The sequence below is a fragment of the Parasteatoda tepidariorum genome, chromosome 12 (assembly GCF_982258835.1).
Source record: "Parasteatoda tepidariorum strain Cologne lab strain chromosome 12, Ptep-v5.0, whole genome shotgun sequence".
In the NCBI taxonomy this organism is placed as follows: Eukaryota; Metazoa; Arthropoda; class Arachnida; order Araneae; family Theridiidae; genus Parasteatoda; species Parasteatoda tepidariorum.
In genome coordinates this window covers 55,967,704-55,986,235 of record NC_141766.1, presented here as the reverse complement: position 1 = coordinate 55,986,235, position 18,532 = coordinate 55,967,704, and the positions used below count along the sequence as shown (strand labels likewise).

General features: G+C 28.7%; 1 protein-coding gene across 1 annotated transcript in view; it reads left to right on the top strand.

Annotated features, from left to right (window-relative positions):
- LOC107452408 (Na(+)/H(+) exchanger protein 2) overlaps positions 1–18,532 on the top strand; it is a 170,019-nt gene that overhangs the window by 114,388 nt on the left and 37,099 nt on the right. Inside the window, exons 3-4 of the mRNA XM_043049487.3 lie at positions 5,556–5,812; positions 17,996–18,213. Coding sequence (XP_042905421.1) covers positions 5,556–5,812; positions 17,996–18,213 — 475 coding nt within the window. The remainder of the gene's footprint in view (positions 1–5,555; positions 5,813–17,995; positions 18,214–18,532) is intronic.

Genomic DNA, 18,532 nt, shown 5'->3' with positions numbered 1-18,532 from the left:
AATAATTGTAATTAAAAGGCTATTTAATATGCTGGAATAAGATATTTACATGACATGGTTTTATAACGTAGAAATTTCCGATAAAAGCAGTTTGACTTTCATTACTGGTGTGAAATTAATTATTGCCAAAATTTCATTTTTTTCCATAGCTTTTTTTATTTTAAGCAAAAGTCTTTAAGGCGTTATTAATTCTTAGAAATAAAATGAATTATGTGTTTATTATAAATTGCATTAAATATAATTTATCTAGAAAGAGAAATTACTTTAAAAAGAAATTATTTAAAAAAAGAAATTACTTAAATGCATTAAATTATTTATTTTTTTAAAAAAATAAAAAAATAAATTATTGATTTTACTTAAAAGTAATAATTGACTAAAAATAATAGTGATAAGGCTATTTAGTTACTGCACAATAATTAACAAAAAAAAATTTTCTCTATAATCTTATTTTAAATAAAAAATGTTAATAAGATTTTATTAATTTTTAGAAATAAAATAAATTATATCTTTGATATAAGTTGAATTAATAATAATTTTTAAATATGTGTTTGTTTTTTTCATTAATTTATTTATTTCAGAAAATAAAAAAGAATACATTTATGCAAAATGTAATAATAATTAATACAATTGTAAGACAATTTAAAAATTACTAGAGGATTTATACATCCAAAATAAGTTGAAATGTCTGCAAAGGAAATGCACCACGACCGAAGTGAAATTAATTCGAACCAAAATTGCATATTTTATGTATTGTTAGCATAGTACGTTAAAACTTTTATATCCTTTCATTGGCTAATAACTATAGCTAATTTGCATAATAAATTGATTAAGTTTAATTCAATTCCTAAAGACTGACAAAAGCTTTAAGAATCGCTCTTAACAGACAAAAAGTGTCAATGCTGTTTTTTATGTTTTATTCGATTTATTGATCCACTTATACTGTTATTGCACTAAAAAACTTGTATTATTGTTTTATCAAGTCTATTTATATTTTATCATCACAGTAAAGTTATTGATTCCAATTGATTATGGAACAAACAGCAAAAAAAAGGGGAAAGTTATTTCAGAACAGTAAAGAACACATAAAAGAACTTTTTAGAAAACGTTAGAAAACATTTTTTATGAAGTCCTTTCACACTTAAATATTATATTCATATTTTTATTATCTATATTAATAAGGAAATTGGAATAATTTTTCCGAAAAAAGATTATTATATTAAACAAATTACTGTGTGATGGTTGTAATGTCTTTGAAATCACAGCTCTGCTTTATCTCTTAAGAAAGTTGAGGGTATAATTGTTCTAAATAAGGGTATAATTGTTCAATTTAGTGATCATCATCTCAATCTTTTGGCATTTGGATCCCCTGAAATTTCATCTTAACACAAGATATTGGAATTAAGTACAATTTTATAGCATTTAGGAAGGGGAGAATGTTGCTAAAAATATTGTCTAATACCAAAAATTACTTTTTAATTCAAGTATATTTGAAAAAAGATGCTTTAATAAAAGCAATATTATATATTTTTTCTAAAGAAGTATAATATGTTTTTTTATTAAATAAAAAAAATGAATGTTATCAACTAAATTTTATAAGGATTATTTAAAAACAAATTTATATAAATAATAAATTGAATTATTTGGAAAATTGCAAAGCTGCATTTCAATAAATTATGATTAATATTAACTTCAATCATTTAAGGTTTAAATATCCATAAAAAGCAGCCACCTAAAATCATTCTTAAAAGAATTAAAAAATAAAATTTAGAATACATAAAGTTGAAAAATTAAAATGTATGCTATGAGATTTAAGAGTCCTTAAAATGTTGAGCCCTGGGCAGTTTTCTCTTCTGCCCCTGAGATTCTCTGTTCCTGGCCAGATGGCTGATGTTTTAATTTTTAAAAAAAATATTTTACATGTGTATATATATATATTAACGTGAGTGACCGAAATTGGTGGTTGCTGACTTTCACCGATGATTGTTGGCAGGCATATAGTCGCTTCGGTAAATGTCTGAAATGTATACTAGGTCTAGTTAAGTGCCACTGCCCCGATACACATTTTCCCGGTATGCCCTATATCAATGTTTTTTTAAGGATCGTGCCACTGTATGCATTTAACCGGTACTCCGAACACAGATGTTTTTCCTAATCTATCCTCAGCAGCAGATATTGAAAGATCGAATAAATATAATAATATTAACGTAAAAACTAATATCAAATCGGATATAACAAATATTTTGGATTTTCACCAAAGCGACTATGCGATTACTGACATTCACCTGTGAAAGACGACATTCTCTTGATTTCTGCTATTCACTGTAACGTATATATATATATATATATATATATATATATATATATATATATATATATATATATATATATATATATATATATATATATATATATATATATATATATATATATATATATGTATATATATATATATATATATAGCACAATAAAAACAAAACCGAACGAAAAACGGAAACAAAAAGAAAACAGAAGTAAGGTAATAGTAGATAATATCAAGCGCTAAAGCTGCTTATTTTTTTTAAAATTTTTTTTTTATTTTATTAATAAGTTTTATTAATAATGTTTTTCCGTACATATTTTTTACTTAATGTGTTCCAATTTCGTTTAAATTTTTTTGAGTGCTCCTCACACTGTTGTATTGATATATTTTGCTTTGGCTATATTAATACAATATTAGAAAGCACTCCTCTTGCGGATATAATCGTGTGAGCTGATGAAGAGATTAGATCTTTTCTTAGTTTTGTTTTCCAAATTTTAATTAAATTTTTATTTTTTTCCATATTTTCTATATATATATATATATATATATATATATATATATATATATATATATATATATATATATATATATATATATATATATATATATATATATATATATATATATATATATATATATATATATATATATATATATATATATATATATATATGAGTTCAAGATGAAGATAAAACAAAGAAAAATTATAGACATTTGAAAAAAGGGAGGGAAATAATAAGTAAAAAAATAACAAACAACAGTTTAAAAAAAAAGAAAAAAGAAGAAAAAAAAGATGAAATTTTATTTAAAAAAAACCGGAAAAAAGAAAGATCTTTTCATCAGCCCACACGATTATATCCGCAAAACAGAGTGCTTTTTTTTTTAAACTGTTGTTTGTTATTTTTTTACTTATTATTATTCCCCCCCCCTTTTTTTTCATGTGTCTATAATTTTTCTTTGTTTTATCTTTATTTTGAACTTATCTAATGAGTTCTGTTTACTTGCAGCTTAAGCGCAATTAATGAAACTTGATGTTTTTCTTAATTTTCTTCGTGTTTCCTTGTATTTATTTATTTATTATATATATATATATATAAGCTTTACGGAATAAGCTTTACGGTTTATATAAGCTTTACGGAATTAATAGCTCTCAAACTGTGCTATTTTTATTTTGTATGGATGAAGAAGCTTCGAAAGAAAGCTATAAATCTATTTCTTGAAGGTCATGTTTACTCCTAAGTTTGACTAAGTTTGACATTTGCTTGCGTTTTTGAAGATCACAATCGAAGGAACGACTTCATTAAATGTTTTATAAAGTCAAATAAGTCCTGTAATTTATTGTACTTCGATGTCAGACAACATTATAAAGCAGGAATGCTAAAAAGAACTCATAAACATATAACAGAGAAAACATATTTAATTATACCACGTAAACGGAAAAGCTGGGCTTAGTGTCGGATAAAAAATTTACTTTAAAGCAGAGTTATTTTTTTTAAATTTTAAACAGGTTAGATCTTTTCCTTAATGATTTTTAATAATAACTTTTCTTTAATAATTATCATTTATTGCATCGTAACCTATTTATTTTTATTTTAAATAACAATTAAATAACACTGTATGGGAAAAATTTTTGAAATTTCCTAAACCCTGTATTTTTTAAATTTTTTGTGCGTTTAATAACTTAATAAAAAATTTTGACAAATTTTTTACATAATATTTTAGAAAAAAATTTTAAATTTAAACATTTTATAAAACTATTATTTCTTTTCTTCTAATAACTGTTGTTATTACTTTTGTAACCATCGTTGAACAGCTGACCCAATTTTGGGTTTACGACTACTAATGTACAACTTCGTAGCCTTGTAAGTTCAAACTCAATATGGAAGACAAGGAAACTTCTAGATCAAGTATTGGGAGAAATTTGCCTTCTTGGGGGCAAATGAAAAAGTGGTGAAATGCTGAAAAAATTTTTATTTCTAAAATTTGATTTTCTCATGAACTATTCAACCGATTTCACTCAAGTTTTATATTTCGCCATGTAAAATTAAACAATTTAAAATAATGTAAAAAATCTTGTACCTTACAATTCAAAATAAAATATTAAAAATAATAAATGCTTATTAAATTTATTTTTTTAAGTGGCATTTATTTTTAGCTAAACGTTTTGCGCGTTTAAATTGTGTGCAAAAATATTTCAATTTGCTTGAAACTTTACGGAGATATGGCGAAATACGCAAAAAGTAGAATTAACATTAAGGAGTCCAAATTCTGCTCATTGAACTGTTGGGATTTTTTACTTACTTCCCAGATTGCGGTATTTTCGGGATAAAAAATCCTAATCCGTCGAAAAAAATGTGTTTTTAATAAGAAAAAGTACGTTTTTGTGTCTGATTTCGTAACTTAAAATATCGTCTACTCTTATCAATTAGCATATTTGAAGTAACTCCCTCGAGTCATGAAGATTAAGTCCTAGAACGCGAAGATCCGATTATTAGATCAAAAGTTAATTAGGGTTTTCCTCTTCTTATTTTGCACACTGTTCAATATTGCTTAATTAGTGTAATGATTCTCTGCAGATCACCGAAGTCACGCATCATTGGCTGAGGTCAGAGTGCGGGTGGGTGGCCACTTGGACCAGTTTTCGTAGGGACCGAGGGTGTGCGGTATGGGTTCTCGTTAAACTGTTCTACTGTAAAGTGCTCGACTTCGAGTGTAGGTCGTCGGGCTACCAAAGCGGGGTGCCATCTCCTCTACAGAGGATCAAAATTGCGATGGTATGTCTTTGGATCATCCTCAGGGATGTTTTCCAGACCGTCGCCAATAGCTCATTGTGCCACTCTAGTACGACGTTAATGAACTACAACAACAACAACTGCCGTTCTGTTGAGCTTAGTTCGAATTCGTCTCTGTGCTACGCTTATGTGCGATTTAGAAACTAATTTTATTTTAAGAATAAATGCATAAATGCATTCTAAACTAATGATTTTTTACTTTGTAATGTAAAAATAACGTTACTGTTTCTTATGTGTATCTAATCTGTAAATGTAATTATAAATTTTAGTGTTATTCAATAATAAAACTGATGTTGGCTACTTTACACCAATTACTGCAAAAAAAAAAAAAAAAAAAAAAAAAAAAAAAACATAGTTGTGGTGAAACAACAGATTCAAATGATAGCGTTTCCCTACAGCACCTTGGTGTAAAGTAGTTACCACCATATTTGGTGCATACACTAATGTTACTACTTTTTATTTAGGTTCTGTATCATATGTTCGAAGGTTACACGGAGATGGGCTTAGCTAACATTTTAGCAATAGACTATTTTTCTGGAATTGCATCCTTCTTTGTTGTTTCCTGCGGTGGAACATTAATTGGAATAGCGTTTGGATTTTTGACTGCGTTTCTCTCAAAACACACAACTTCCGTTCCAGTTATTGAACCCATGTTTCCATTCATAATGGGCTATATGGCGTATCTTTTTGCAGAAATCTTTCATCTATCAGGAATTCTATCGTAAGTATTAAAAAAAAATTTAATTATTGTATTTTGCTAATTATTGTACGAGGGTCGTTCAATATAACCTTAAAAATCCGAAACATGACACTCATACACTATAAAAACTGTGGTGCAATATTTCTCTGAATTTGCTGCTGATCAACCCAAAAAAATATTATGAAGAAAAGTTATATTTCCTATTAACACACATAAATTAAATCGAATCAATAGTTTCTGAGAAAAGAAATTAAAAAAGTGCTGTAATTAAGAATTTTTATTTTAGAAGAACTAATGGACAAATTCTATTAAAAATGTATTTCTACATCTGAAATTCCATAGTAAATAACTCTAAGTGTTTTGAAAATTATTAAACCAAGAATGAAAACTTTCTATTAGTTGTAAAATTTATTTCGTATCTCCAGAAATTATGATTGGATAACGATTTTACAATTGCGTGCAACGCCGTTTCTTTTCACTATAAACGGAGAAAAAAAATCCTTTTCAAATTACCGTACTGAACAATAATGACAAAAAACACAATTTTGATTAATAAAATAAAAAATTTGTGTATTTAATCGGTTCATTTGGTAAATGTTTCGTTCATAAGATAACGATTTACTGGAAATTCTGGTTTCCAAAATTATAATTCTTATTACCACCCATTTAGTAAAAATACAAGACAGAAAAGTCAGTTTTACTGAATAAATGGTTTTAATGGCGCGTCCTAAGATATCATGATAAAATTACTAAATTTTACTACATTTACCAAATTTTATTCCGAGTTATAAAACCAAATTTTAATGTTAATTTTACCGAAATCCTTACCAAAAACACTTCGATAAAAATTACCGAGCTCCTTGGTGTTCCCATAGAGCCCGAAACACGGCAAATTTTACCATTTTCCGGTTGTTTTGACATTTCTTTCTCGGTGCTAATATCACTAAATTGTATTGAAGTATGTGAAAATCTGATTTTTATATCAAAATTTATTCAGGTATTGCGTTTTACTTTTTCTTCGTCCCCTTATATTTCTTGTATATATTTATTAAAATGAAGCTATTACACAAAAAAAAATCTAAGAAATACTTAAACATTTAAATAAGCTTCAAATAGGTCGCTAAAAGAGACAATTATATTTTATTAATATTTATTGCTATATTTTTTTATTTGCTATGCTCCTTCAAATATTTATTCATTTTGAATCTACTCAACATATCATGCATACACAATTTACGAAGCCGAGAACAGTTTCGTCTTAGGTTTCGTTAATCTAGTGAAATTATTATTTCTTCTATTTTTTAAATATAAGGAAATTAAACTGTACATGTAGGCATTTTATTAGCTATCTTGTTTTTATAGTTGTCCTTAATAACTGTTTGATGTGTTTCTTTTGTTTATATCTAGTTTATGCAATAAAAATTGCATTCTAAAGCAGAACTTATTTTTAAACGTGTGATTGTCTTTATATGAGAAGTGATGAAAGGATTAAAAGTCAATTATTATGATTTTTAAGATCTAGTGGTTTTCCTTATGTTACCTCTACAACGCTTTAAGGATATTAACTCTAAGTTGAATTTTGTACGAATTTAAACATGTAGCAAATTTGGAAAAAGCGTTATCTAGTCCAAGATTTAAATTTATTTAATTATTTGGAGGATATATCATCCAGTTGCGGAACTTTATCTGATGTCACGTGATTATCCTATTTTTTTTTAACGGCCATCACTGAACTTATCGTTCTTCGTCAAGGAAGATGCTGGAAGTGTTGCTCATTTTGCGTAGCCTGAAAAGCACCTTGTAGCCCGCGCCACACTGCCAAGGATACCCGCTCATAGGGTGGGCCACATTGACACGGAACAACATATACAGAGAAACACCCATGCCCTGAGCTGGATTCGAACCCGTAGCTTTTGGTTTTGCAACCGGGCACGCTAATCGCTCGGCCACCTGGCCTGCTATCATGCGAATATAACTATAATGTCTTTAAAAATTGGAGGCGAAAAAGCATAACTCTCGAAGAAGGTAAATTTCTAAGCTTTTAAAACTACGATTTATTTCTTAAAAAATATCAATAAAATTTTATAAGAAAATTGTAATAAATACGAGTACTTTATTAAAAACTGAGAAATTTCATTCGCAGGAAATATCATTCACTCAGTATTAAATCAGATCTGGCCATGTAATCCACAATAAGCTCTTCAGTTGGAAATTTCCAAAACATAATCTATCTCGAACTTTCTGAAACATTGGTTCTAATTGGCGGTCTACGGACCACAAGAGTTTCGTGAAAGAAGTCCTTAGGGTGCACTACAATTAAAAAAATTAGTTTGTATCCTTTTTTCAAAAATTCAAATATCATTAATTGTGAATCAAGAAGAGTTAATGAAAAAAGTATCCTTTTTTCAAAAATTCAAATATCATTAATTGTGAATCAAGAAGAGTTAATGAAAAAAGTATCCTTTTTTCAAAAATTCAAATATCATTAATTGTGAATCAAGAAGAGTTAATGAAAAAAGTATCCTTTTTTCAAAAATTCAAATATCATTAATTGTGAATCAAGAAGAGTTAATGAAAAAAGTATCCTTTTTTCAAAAATTCAAATATCATTAATTGTGAATCAAGAAGAATTAATGAAAAAAGGAGTATGAAATTTAAAACATAAATGTCTTTTAAATCAACATCTTTTTTTCAACATCTTTTTGTTCAACAGTTCAACATCTTTTTTTAAGAAGAATCTATAATACGGGAGAAATTTTTCATGGCAAATTCTGTTTCAACTTCATTTGTAATTGAAAGTTAAGAAAAAAGTGAGTTCATGAACACTTAAAGTGATCCATGACGTATCAAAAGTTGAGAAAAAATATCTAAATATCAGAATGCAGACAATGATAACAGGATTCCTTCTTCAATGCATAATCCTGTGTTTTCTAACCAAAATTTGTTTGCATTTCGATGTTTTGAAAAAAAATTTCAGAGCTTGAAACTTCAAGCTTTACTCTACGTTTACCTGAATTCAGTTTTTCTATTCTTTAAACAAAAGTTTCAAGGTCTTTCCTTTATTCCTTTATTCAACAAACAAGGGTTGATGAGTGAACAGTAATAGTAGCTCTAAGTTTCAAACCAATATTTTTAAAGGGGCCATTAGTATTCTCAAAAGTCAGATATTTAAAATTCGATTTTTCAGGAACCATTCGACCGATTTATTTCAGATCTTTCATTTTGCCATGCAAAATTACAATCTATAAGGTGATGTAAAAATATGTATTTCTAGCAATTCAATTTTTTTCGTTTATTATTAAACAAAATAATTATTAAATATTGTTTTTTAAGTGGAATTATCTTTGGATGAATGAATTTTATTATTTTGTGCAAAAAAATTTCCAATTCGCTTGAAATGTTCTGGAAATAATACGAGAAGTAAAATTAACATTAAGGGGTCGAAAATTTCGACCCCTCTCCTGACTAAACTATCTCCTGTCTAAACTATCTTAGGTTGCTGTTATTTTGGGTAAAGAATCATAATCTGTCGTAAAAAAAAAAGTTTAATCAGAAAAGATGCGCTCTTGTGTATGATATTTCGTAATTTAAATCATCTTCTGCGCTAACTAATTAGTATATTAGAAGTCACCCCCTTTGATAATTAGATAAAAAGCTAGTCAAGTAGAATGAATAAAGGTTTTCTTTCATGTTTTGTTTGCACTTTCAGAAATTTTGATACGTGTTTAACCATTAAAGTTTGATTTTGAATTTGGTTTTGTAATAATTTTGGCAAATAGAATATTGTTTTATAATATGCGTTAAAATTTAGTAAACGAAGTAAAATTTAGTATTTGTATCATGATATGTTAGAACATGGCATAAAAGACATTTATTCAGTTAAATTTACTGTTTGATATTTTTATTAAATGTACGGTAATAAGAATTATAATTTTGGAAATCAGAATTTCCGGTAAACCGTTACCATATGAATAGTTCATAAATCTTATATATATTGGTTTTATTACTAGAATTATGTTTTTATTTAGCGGGAATATCTTTACCATAACTTACGGCAATTTTACCAGTATGCTTTTTCACCGTATATTCGCCACTTTTTTATCAGTAAAATAGTATTTTGTGCTTCTTTTAGACACTTTTATTGCCTGTAACCATTCATTAGAAATTGAATTAATGCTTATGGATATTACTAACTCTTTATTCCCAAGCATTTTACTTTTCTCATAAAGGGTCACATACCAGTAAGTAGAAAAGTTTAGTCTAGTTTGTAAACTTTTGTAAAGTCATTAATAATAAGGATAGCTAATTATTTAAGTAAAAAGAAAAATAACAATATTAACAGATGAACGAAAATGTCAAATCGTACATATTTTGTAGAAAAAATCGCAAGTGCATCATCAGAAAAATTTGTTCAACGATTAAAAGATATTTTGAACCATAATATGATGCAATTTTATTAATTTCTACTTTTTTTAGAAAAATTTTGCTTTTCTTTATCAAACTTAACTATGTTTAAATTTAAGTTGCAATATAGTTTAAAAAACACAATAACATGATTTAACTTTGCACCATATTATGGTTGCATAAAATTTTAACGTTCAAAACACTAGATAGGTATCGTGCTTTTTGTTGCTTCCATAGAACTAGAAATACGATAAATGTTACCATATTCGGTTGGATTTGACCAGACTTTTTTTCTCAGTGTGAACTGAAATTGTTCAATGAATTTAGTTTGAATCAGTAAACTAAACTATCTGAACACAATTCCATTTTTGATTATTTCCGAGAATTTTTTTTTTAATATTTCGTGAAGGTTTCTTTTCTTTCTTTCTTTTTTAAATGTTATGCCTTTTCTCGATTTTTCGCTGTTATAATTCTTGATTTGATACAATGAGTTAAACCTTCTTTAACCCCTTAAGGACGGGTGATTCATAAAAACACTCGTACGAAATCAGAATCAGTATGTAAATAAATAAAAAACGGCAGCTTAAATGCTGCCGTTGCTAATTTGACAGACTTACTTTGCTTTTACTTTAATTATTGTTAGTTTAATCATATATGTAATCAATGTTTCTTCAAAGTATAACGAAATAATTTTATTTTGACCTAAAGTAATGGTGAATTAAATAAATCAAACAATTATAACCTCAACCACAAATAAACTGCCAAAGAACTACTTTGGTTGCCAGTTTTATCTTTTTATCCTGATTGATACGGTTTTATGCTGGAACGTATTTGTGACAGTCGGCGCGAAAGGGTTAATAGTCACTTAGCTTGAAATTTTACAAAAAACTGCACATTAAAATAGTAAGTAAAAGTAAGCAATCGGTACATTAAGTTCCCATCACTTTTTTAAATTTTTAAATGCTTATTTTGTTTTTATAAAAATTAACAACCAATTAAGAAACAATGTATTCTCCCTTGTTAAAACCTTGTTAAAAACTCATTCTGGCTGTTTTGTAATAATGTTTCGAGTAGAAAAAGTAAATCTGAGACGGCTAGAATGAGGTGAGACAGTAAGGTCGAAATGTGTTAAACTTGATATTTCCTTTAGAAGAGCCGCGATAGCTCAGGGGATAAAGCGCTCGACTTCCAATGTGGCGAACCGGGTTCGAATCCCAGTCGATATGAATTCCGCATCCAGCTTGCACCGACCACAGTGCTGACGTGAAATATCCTCAGTGGTAGACGGATCATGAGTTAAAGTCCCCTTCCGTCAGGCGAACCGTAAGAGATTTTCGCTATTATCCTCGCCATGCAACGCAAATGCGGGTTAGATCCATCAAAAAGTCCTCCACGTAGGCAAATTTCTCCAATTATTTGATCCGTGTCGCAGTGGACTGATCGTTAAGACGCGGTTCCCAGCAAATCACCAAAGTCAAGCATCACTGGCTGCGGTCAGTGTGCGGGTGCGTGACCATTTGGATTAGTGTGCGTAGGGTCATGGGTTAGAGTCCCCCAGCCATCAGACTAACCGTGGAAGGCTCTCGTGGTCTTCCTCTCCATGTAACGCAAATGCGGGTTAGCTCCATCAAGAAGTCCTCCACGAAGGCAAATTTCTCCCAATACTGGACCCAGGAGTTCCCTTGTCTTCTGGATTGGGTTCAAAATTACAAGGCTACGGAGTTGAAGATTAGTAGTCGTAAAGCCATGAAATTGGGTCGGCTGTTCAACGACGGCTATAAAATAAAATGTTGAGGCCTCAGAACCGTGTTTAAAGGCAAAAAAAAGTCGTCAAAAATGCTCCTTTTTTACAATTTGATATTCTATTTCAATAATTAGCATAAATTAACTCGAATAAAAGAAGAAAATAAATTGAGGTGGAATAAGACAACCTCTTTTGTAATGATATAAAACTTTATTACAAACATCAGAGTCGAAAAAAAAACTTCTTCACCAACGGTTATTGACGCTATACCAAGAGAAAAACTTTTCGTTTCAAATTCTCTTCCACCTCCATTACTAATTTAAAATTCAATTGCTGAAAAAAAGTTTAAAATATCGAATTGCAAAAAAATTATTGGAAGAGAACTTCTCCATTGCGTAATCCTAAGTTACCTTCTCATACTTGTTTTCATTTTGATGTTTTAAAAATTCTTTTCTGCATTTGAAACTTCATAGCTTTCTCTAAGTTAGTCAGAACTCACTTTTTCCATACTTAAAATTTTGAATTAGTTCTGGAGGTGAAAAAGAATTTGAGACGAAAAGTTTCTCCCCTGGTATGGCGTTCTCTTAAAAATTGGGTCGTATAAGTTAAAAGAAGAAATGAATTTGTTAATCCTATGAAAATAATTTAAAACAATATTTATGATTATATGAATGAGTGAGCCGTGGTGGCTCAGGGGATAGAGTGTTCACCTTCCATTGAAGTGAACCGGGTTCGGATCTCAACGATGGCTGGTCGATACGAATCCCGCACCCGGCCTGCAACGACCCCAGTGCTGGCGTAAAAATATCCTCAGTGATAGACGGATCATGGGTTAGAGTCCCCTTGCCGTCAGGCTTACCGTGGAAGGTTTTCGTGGTTTTCCTTTCTATGTAACGCAAATGCGAGTTAGTTCCCTAAAAATGTCCTCCACGAGGGAAAATTTTCTCCCAATACTTGATCCAGGTCTTCTGGATTGGGTTCAAAATTACACGGCTACGGAGTTGAACTTTAGTAGTCGTAAACCCAAAATTGGATCAGCTGTTCAACGAGCTTGCCTTCGTGGAGGATTTTTTGATGGTTTTTTTCTTGGCTTTTTAATTTTGTAATTGAATATATAATTATATTATAATTGAACAGTGGTAATATGCACATTATAATTTTTTATTTGTAGATTTGAGTTTTATGCAGAAATTTGCATAAAAAATCCGTATAAAGTATAAAAGTTTTTCTTGGCTTTATAATTTTAACAATCACTACTCCAGTTATTAGGATAGGCAAATTAACAAATACTTAATTAATAAGAAATATAAAATAATAACAAATTTTGTTTTACAATTTAATAATTGTATCATTAGATTATAATCAATTTGCTTAGAGAGGCACTTTTGGAAATTCTTACATAATTTCAGAAGCACTTTTAGAATTCTTTCGTAAATAATTAAATATATACAATAGGCAACTTAGTTAACAAAAAAAAATATTACTACGTAATAATTCGTGAAGCCTCACTAAATATAAAAATCCGTATAAATTATTAAAGTTTTTCTTGGCTTTATAATTTTAACAATCACTACTCCAGTTATTAGGATAGGCAAATTAACAAATACTTAATTAATAATAAATATAAAATAATAACAAATTTTGTTTTACAATTTAATAATTGTATCATTAGATTATAATCAATTTGCTTAGAGAGGCACTTTTGGAAATTCTTACATAATTTCAGAAGCACTTTTAGAATTCTTTCGTAAATAATTAAATATATACAATAGGCAACTTAGTTAACAAAAAAAAAAATATTACTACGTAATAATTCGTGAAGCCTCACTAAATATAAAAATCCGTATAAATTATTAAAGTTTTTCTTGGTTTTATAATTTTAACAATCGCTGCTCCAGTTATTAGGATAGGCAAATTAACAAATACTTAATTAATAAGAAATATAAAATAATAACAAATTTTGTTTTACAATTTAATAATTGTATCATTAGATTATAACCAATTTGCTTAGAGAGGCACTTTTGGAAATTCTTACATAATTTCAGAAGCACTTTTAGAATTCTTTCGTAAATAATTAAATATATACAATAGGCAACTTAGTTAACAAAAAAATATTACTACATAATAATTCGTGAAGCCTCACTAAATATACGTGACAGTATATCAGGTCCAAGAAAACGTATCTATTAATCGGAGACAATACCCATTGTTAAATTAGATATAAAGTTTCCAACGAAATAGAACAAATATAGAGTTCGCATTTAAGTTTTGTTTTTTAACAAAAGAAGGATTGTATAAGAAATAATTTAGAAACAAAATATTGTTCATTAGTTTTCCTCAAAATGAATAATTTTGCCGAAAAAAGTGAAAACACTTTCGGATTTAGATCAAGCAGGGATAGTACGAATGAAACCGGATTTTAACTAATTATATTTTCGAAACTAATACACATACTACAAATGCACAAAATGTATGCCAATTTTTTTTAGTTTTTCTTGTTTTTTCAGTTCAACGTGTGAATATTTATTAAAAATTTAAGTACTCAAAATTTTCAAGCATTGAATAATTAATTAAAAATTGTTTCAAATATTACATTAAATTTTTAATTAGTTTTTTTCCAAACATTTTGTATAAATAGTTGCATATCCGACGTTTTTTTTAAAATTTATTATTTTTATTTTAATCCTCTGACGCAGAATTTTTATTAAACAAATTCTTAATGTTTTTTTATTATTCTCTGCCAAATTAGATAATAATAAACAAAAAATATTATAATTAGCATTTTAATAATTTTTGGTTATGAAATACAGCATGATACACCGGTGTCTTTTTCTGTGTTAAAGTTAAAATCTTCCAAACACAGTTTCATTTCCAAACTTTTTAATCTAGCTACATTTTTAAAATTTGCACTTATTTACAGTTATTTAAATCTAAGAGAAACAGTTATTCATCACTGAAATTTCATTTATTTATAAAATCAATTATTGATACATTTTTGAACATGAATGAAAAAAAATTTTTTTTTTTCAAACTACTTTTTTTGGATTTTATACTTTAGTACAGATATCTAATTTAAAATCTAATAAAAAATTTAGTACCAAAAATCTAACAATTTTTTACAGCAACTATTAGAAGTTTTTTTATAATTAAAAATGCCTTAATACACTTTTGCCTGTAATTAGAGCGTTAGAAAAATCTATGTATAAAGAAGACACCGGTGTTCTATCTGCGTAAAAAGGTTAACATCCCATGTTATTAAATAATTTGGATAATGTTTTAAATCATTCGAAAGCGGTTGTTTTGTTCTATCAGAATCTCTGTTTTGTTTTTTAATCTAGCTATTTTACGTTAATTTTCAGATCAATGAAATGAAACGTCAAGTTGAGAAAAATTAATTATTTTCTTCTTTCAAATTGAAATTTCGATCTCAGAGACGAACTTTGTCCTGGCCCTCTAGTGGAGTTTGATGAAGGGCTACTTTTGCTCAAAAATTTGCTTCAAAAAGCAAAGAAACTGCCAAAGAAAATGAAATGATCCCACTCATTAAAGTTTGTTTTTCTTCTTAAAATAAAAAAGACTAAAAAACTTGGCGGGAACTTAGTTGCCTACCCAATAGATAAACTTAATGCTTTTAGAGTTGCTGTTATTTAAAGAAGAACCCAGCCTCAAATTCAATCTTCAGGAAAAATTTATTTAAACCAATTTAAAACAAACTTTTGTAAATTGTTTTAATTGTTGAATTGTTTTGCAATTGCAAATTCAATTTTTGTGTTTGCTTAGTTTCTAACCAAATTTTTCTTCACTATCAATGGTTTTTTTAAAATTAAAAATGCGTTCTAGTTCAGTGTTTTCGTCATGAATGGTTCATAAACACTTCATGTCAGATATTTACTCTTAATTACATGGCCAAAATATCCAAGGCTTATTTGATTTATTTTTATGAGGTTATATCAAGGGTCGTCGGGCTTCCAAAGCGGGGGTGCCATCTCCTCTGCAGAGGATCAAAATTTTGATGGCATGTCTTCGGATCATCCTCAGGGATGTTTCCCAGATCGTCGCCAATAGCCCATTGTGAAGCTCTAGTGCGACGTTAATGAACTACAACAACAACAATATCAAACAGGCTGTAAAAAACCGACGCCGAAAACCTTGTAAAAACACATTTGCTTCCCTTAGGAAGCATTAGAAACTGCGAAATGTGTAGAACGAATTGGATTACATATTACATGTTTGTTGTTTAATAAAAAGATTAACATTTGTTACATTTGTAGATGGTACTTTTTTAAATTTAAAATGGTACTTTTTTAATTTCATGTATGATTTATTGTAATGTGTGAAACAGTTTCAAAAATATCAGTATTTAAAATCCCGTCATTCATTTGTACTAATCCAATCCTGTATTTAATAAAATTCTTTGATGTTCCAATAATTTTAAAATGGGATATTTTAAAACATTTCATAGTGACGTGCAAAGGACTTACTGAGTTCATAGACTTTTCTCACCAAGTCTGTTACGTTTTTCTTTTCTTTATGTTCGCATTTGTTCCCATTCTTTTGTGGTGTCCTTCTGTAACTCTAGCCATTGGAAATAAATATAAAAAACCAATATTTTATATATATTTAGTCATAATATTCAATTTTTCCATACCTATGGCAAAGTTAACATACTTTTAAATTAGTGCTTCGATTTAGCATGTTGTATAATCTTCTTTTAATATACTTAAAAGCTTATTTTACCATACTGAATTTTTTTTTTTTTTTTTTTTTTTTTTTTTTTTTTAAATGGCGGGCACTTGGAGCTATTGTCCATTGGCCACAGAAAGTGCCAGAACTGCTAATTCTCTTTTCGTTACCCAGTGGGCACCTGTGACGAAGCCACGGCGGTGGAACAGCGTCGCCCACGTCACACTACCACAACCCGTTTATAGGGCGGGTCACATTCACACACAAAGGAGAAAGGACATAGAACACAGATAGAGGGAAAGAAACATCCATGCCTTGCCCGGGATTCGAACCCAGAACCTTTCTGATGCAAGGACAGTTCCCCCATACTGAATTAGTTTGACTTAAAAATTTTGTAAACAGTACGAAAATAGATAAAATTGCGAAGTTTGCCAAACTGGACACAGTGAGCCGTAAAAGGTTTAAGGGCTAATTATAAATATGCTATTAAATTAGTGAAAATTACGAAATTAGACACAATTACGAAATTACACAAAATTGCGAAATTACCAAACTGAGCAGACTGAGCAGTAAAATGTCTAAAATTAACCTTAAATATGCTATAAAATTAGTGAAAATTACGAAATTAGACACATTCATGAAATTAGACAAAATTGCGAAATTGCCAAAATGGACGCACTGAGAAGTTAAAGGTTTAAAGCCTAACCATAAATATGCTGTTAAATTAGTGAAAATTACGAAATTAGACACAATTACGAAATTAGACAAAATTGCGAAATTGCCAAAATGGACACACTGAGCAGTAAAAGGTTTAAAGCCTAGCCGTAAATATGCTGTTAAATTAGTGAAAATTACGAAATTAGACACAATTACGAAATTAGACAAAATTGCGAAATTGCCAAAATGGACACACTGAGCAGTAAAAGGTTTAAAGCCTAGCCATAAATATGCTGTTAAATTAGTGAAAATTACGAAATTAGACACAATTACGAAATTAGACAAAATTGCGAAATTGCCAAAATGGACACACTGAGCAGTAAAAGGTTTAAAGCCTAGCCGTAAATATGCTGTAAAATTAGTGAAAATTACGAAATTAAACACAATTGAACACAAGTGATTGATTAGACACAAGTGAAAAAGACTCAAAAACATACTGTTTCTGATTTTGAAATTTTTTTATCCATTGTATTGGGACTTTCGATCTTCGAAATAAGGGATTGGGTGGCCGCTATCTGCTGAATGGTCCCTGTACTTTAAACAAGAGAGTATTGTTAAATTGGAACCATTTATTATTATTATTATTATTATTTTGCAACATTGTATTAAAGTGGCTTTAAAAATTAAATACTAATCTTAAATTTATTTCCTTTCAGACTGGTTTTCTGTGGTATTACCATGAAGAATTATGTTGATGAAAACATTTCGAATAAAAGTCATGTGACAGTGAAATATGTTACAAAAATGTTAGCTACAGCATCCGAAACAATAATTTTTGTTGTTTTAGGAGTTTCAACTGTTAATGACAATCATGAATGGAACACGTGGTTTGTCTTATTCAGCATACTTTTTTGCAGCGTATATCGAGCTATAGGTAAATACTTGTATTATTTTTATCCCTTTATTTTATTGCATTTTGGTAAATTTGCTTTTTTTTTTTTTAATAAATTGTACACGTATATCATTAAACTAAATCAGGATCTCTCGTAAGATGTTTGTAGCTTAAAATTAAAGCATATATATTTAAATATTAAAGCAGAAGTAAATTAAAATTAAAGCGCATGCAGTTTGAAATTAAAGCATATATAGTTTAAAATTAAAGTATAGTTTAAAACTAAAGCTTTTATTAAGGCACTCACACTGCGGCTTTTTTGAGACCTTCTATAAACATTCTTGACAGCCGGCCAGGTGGC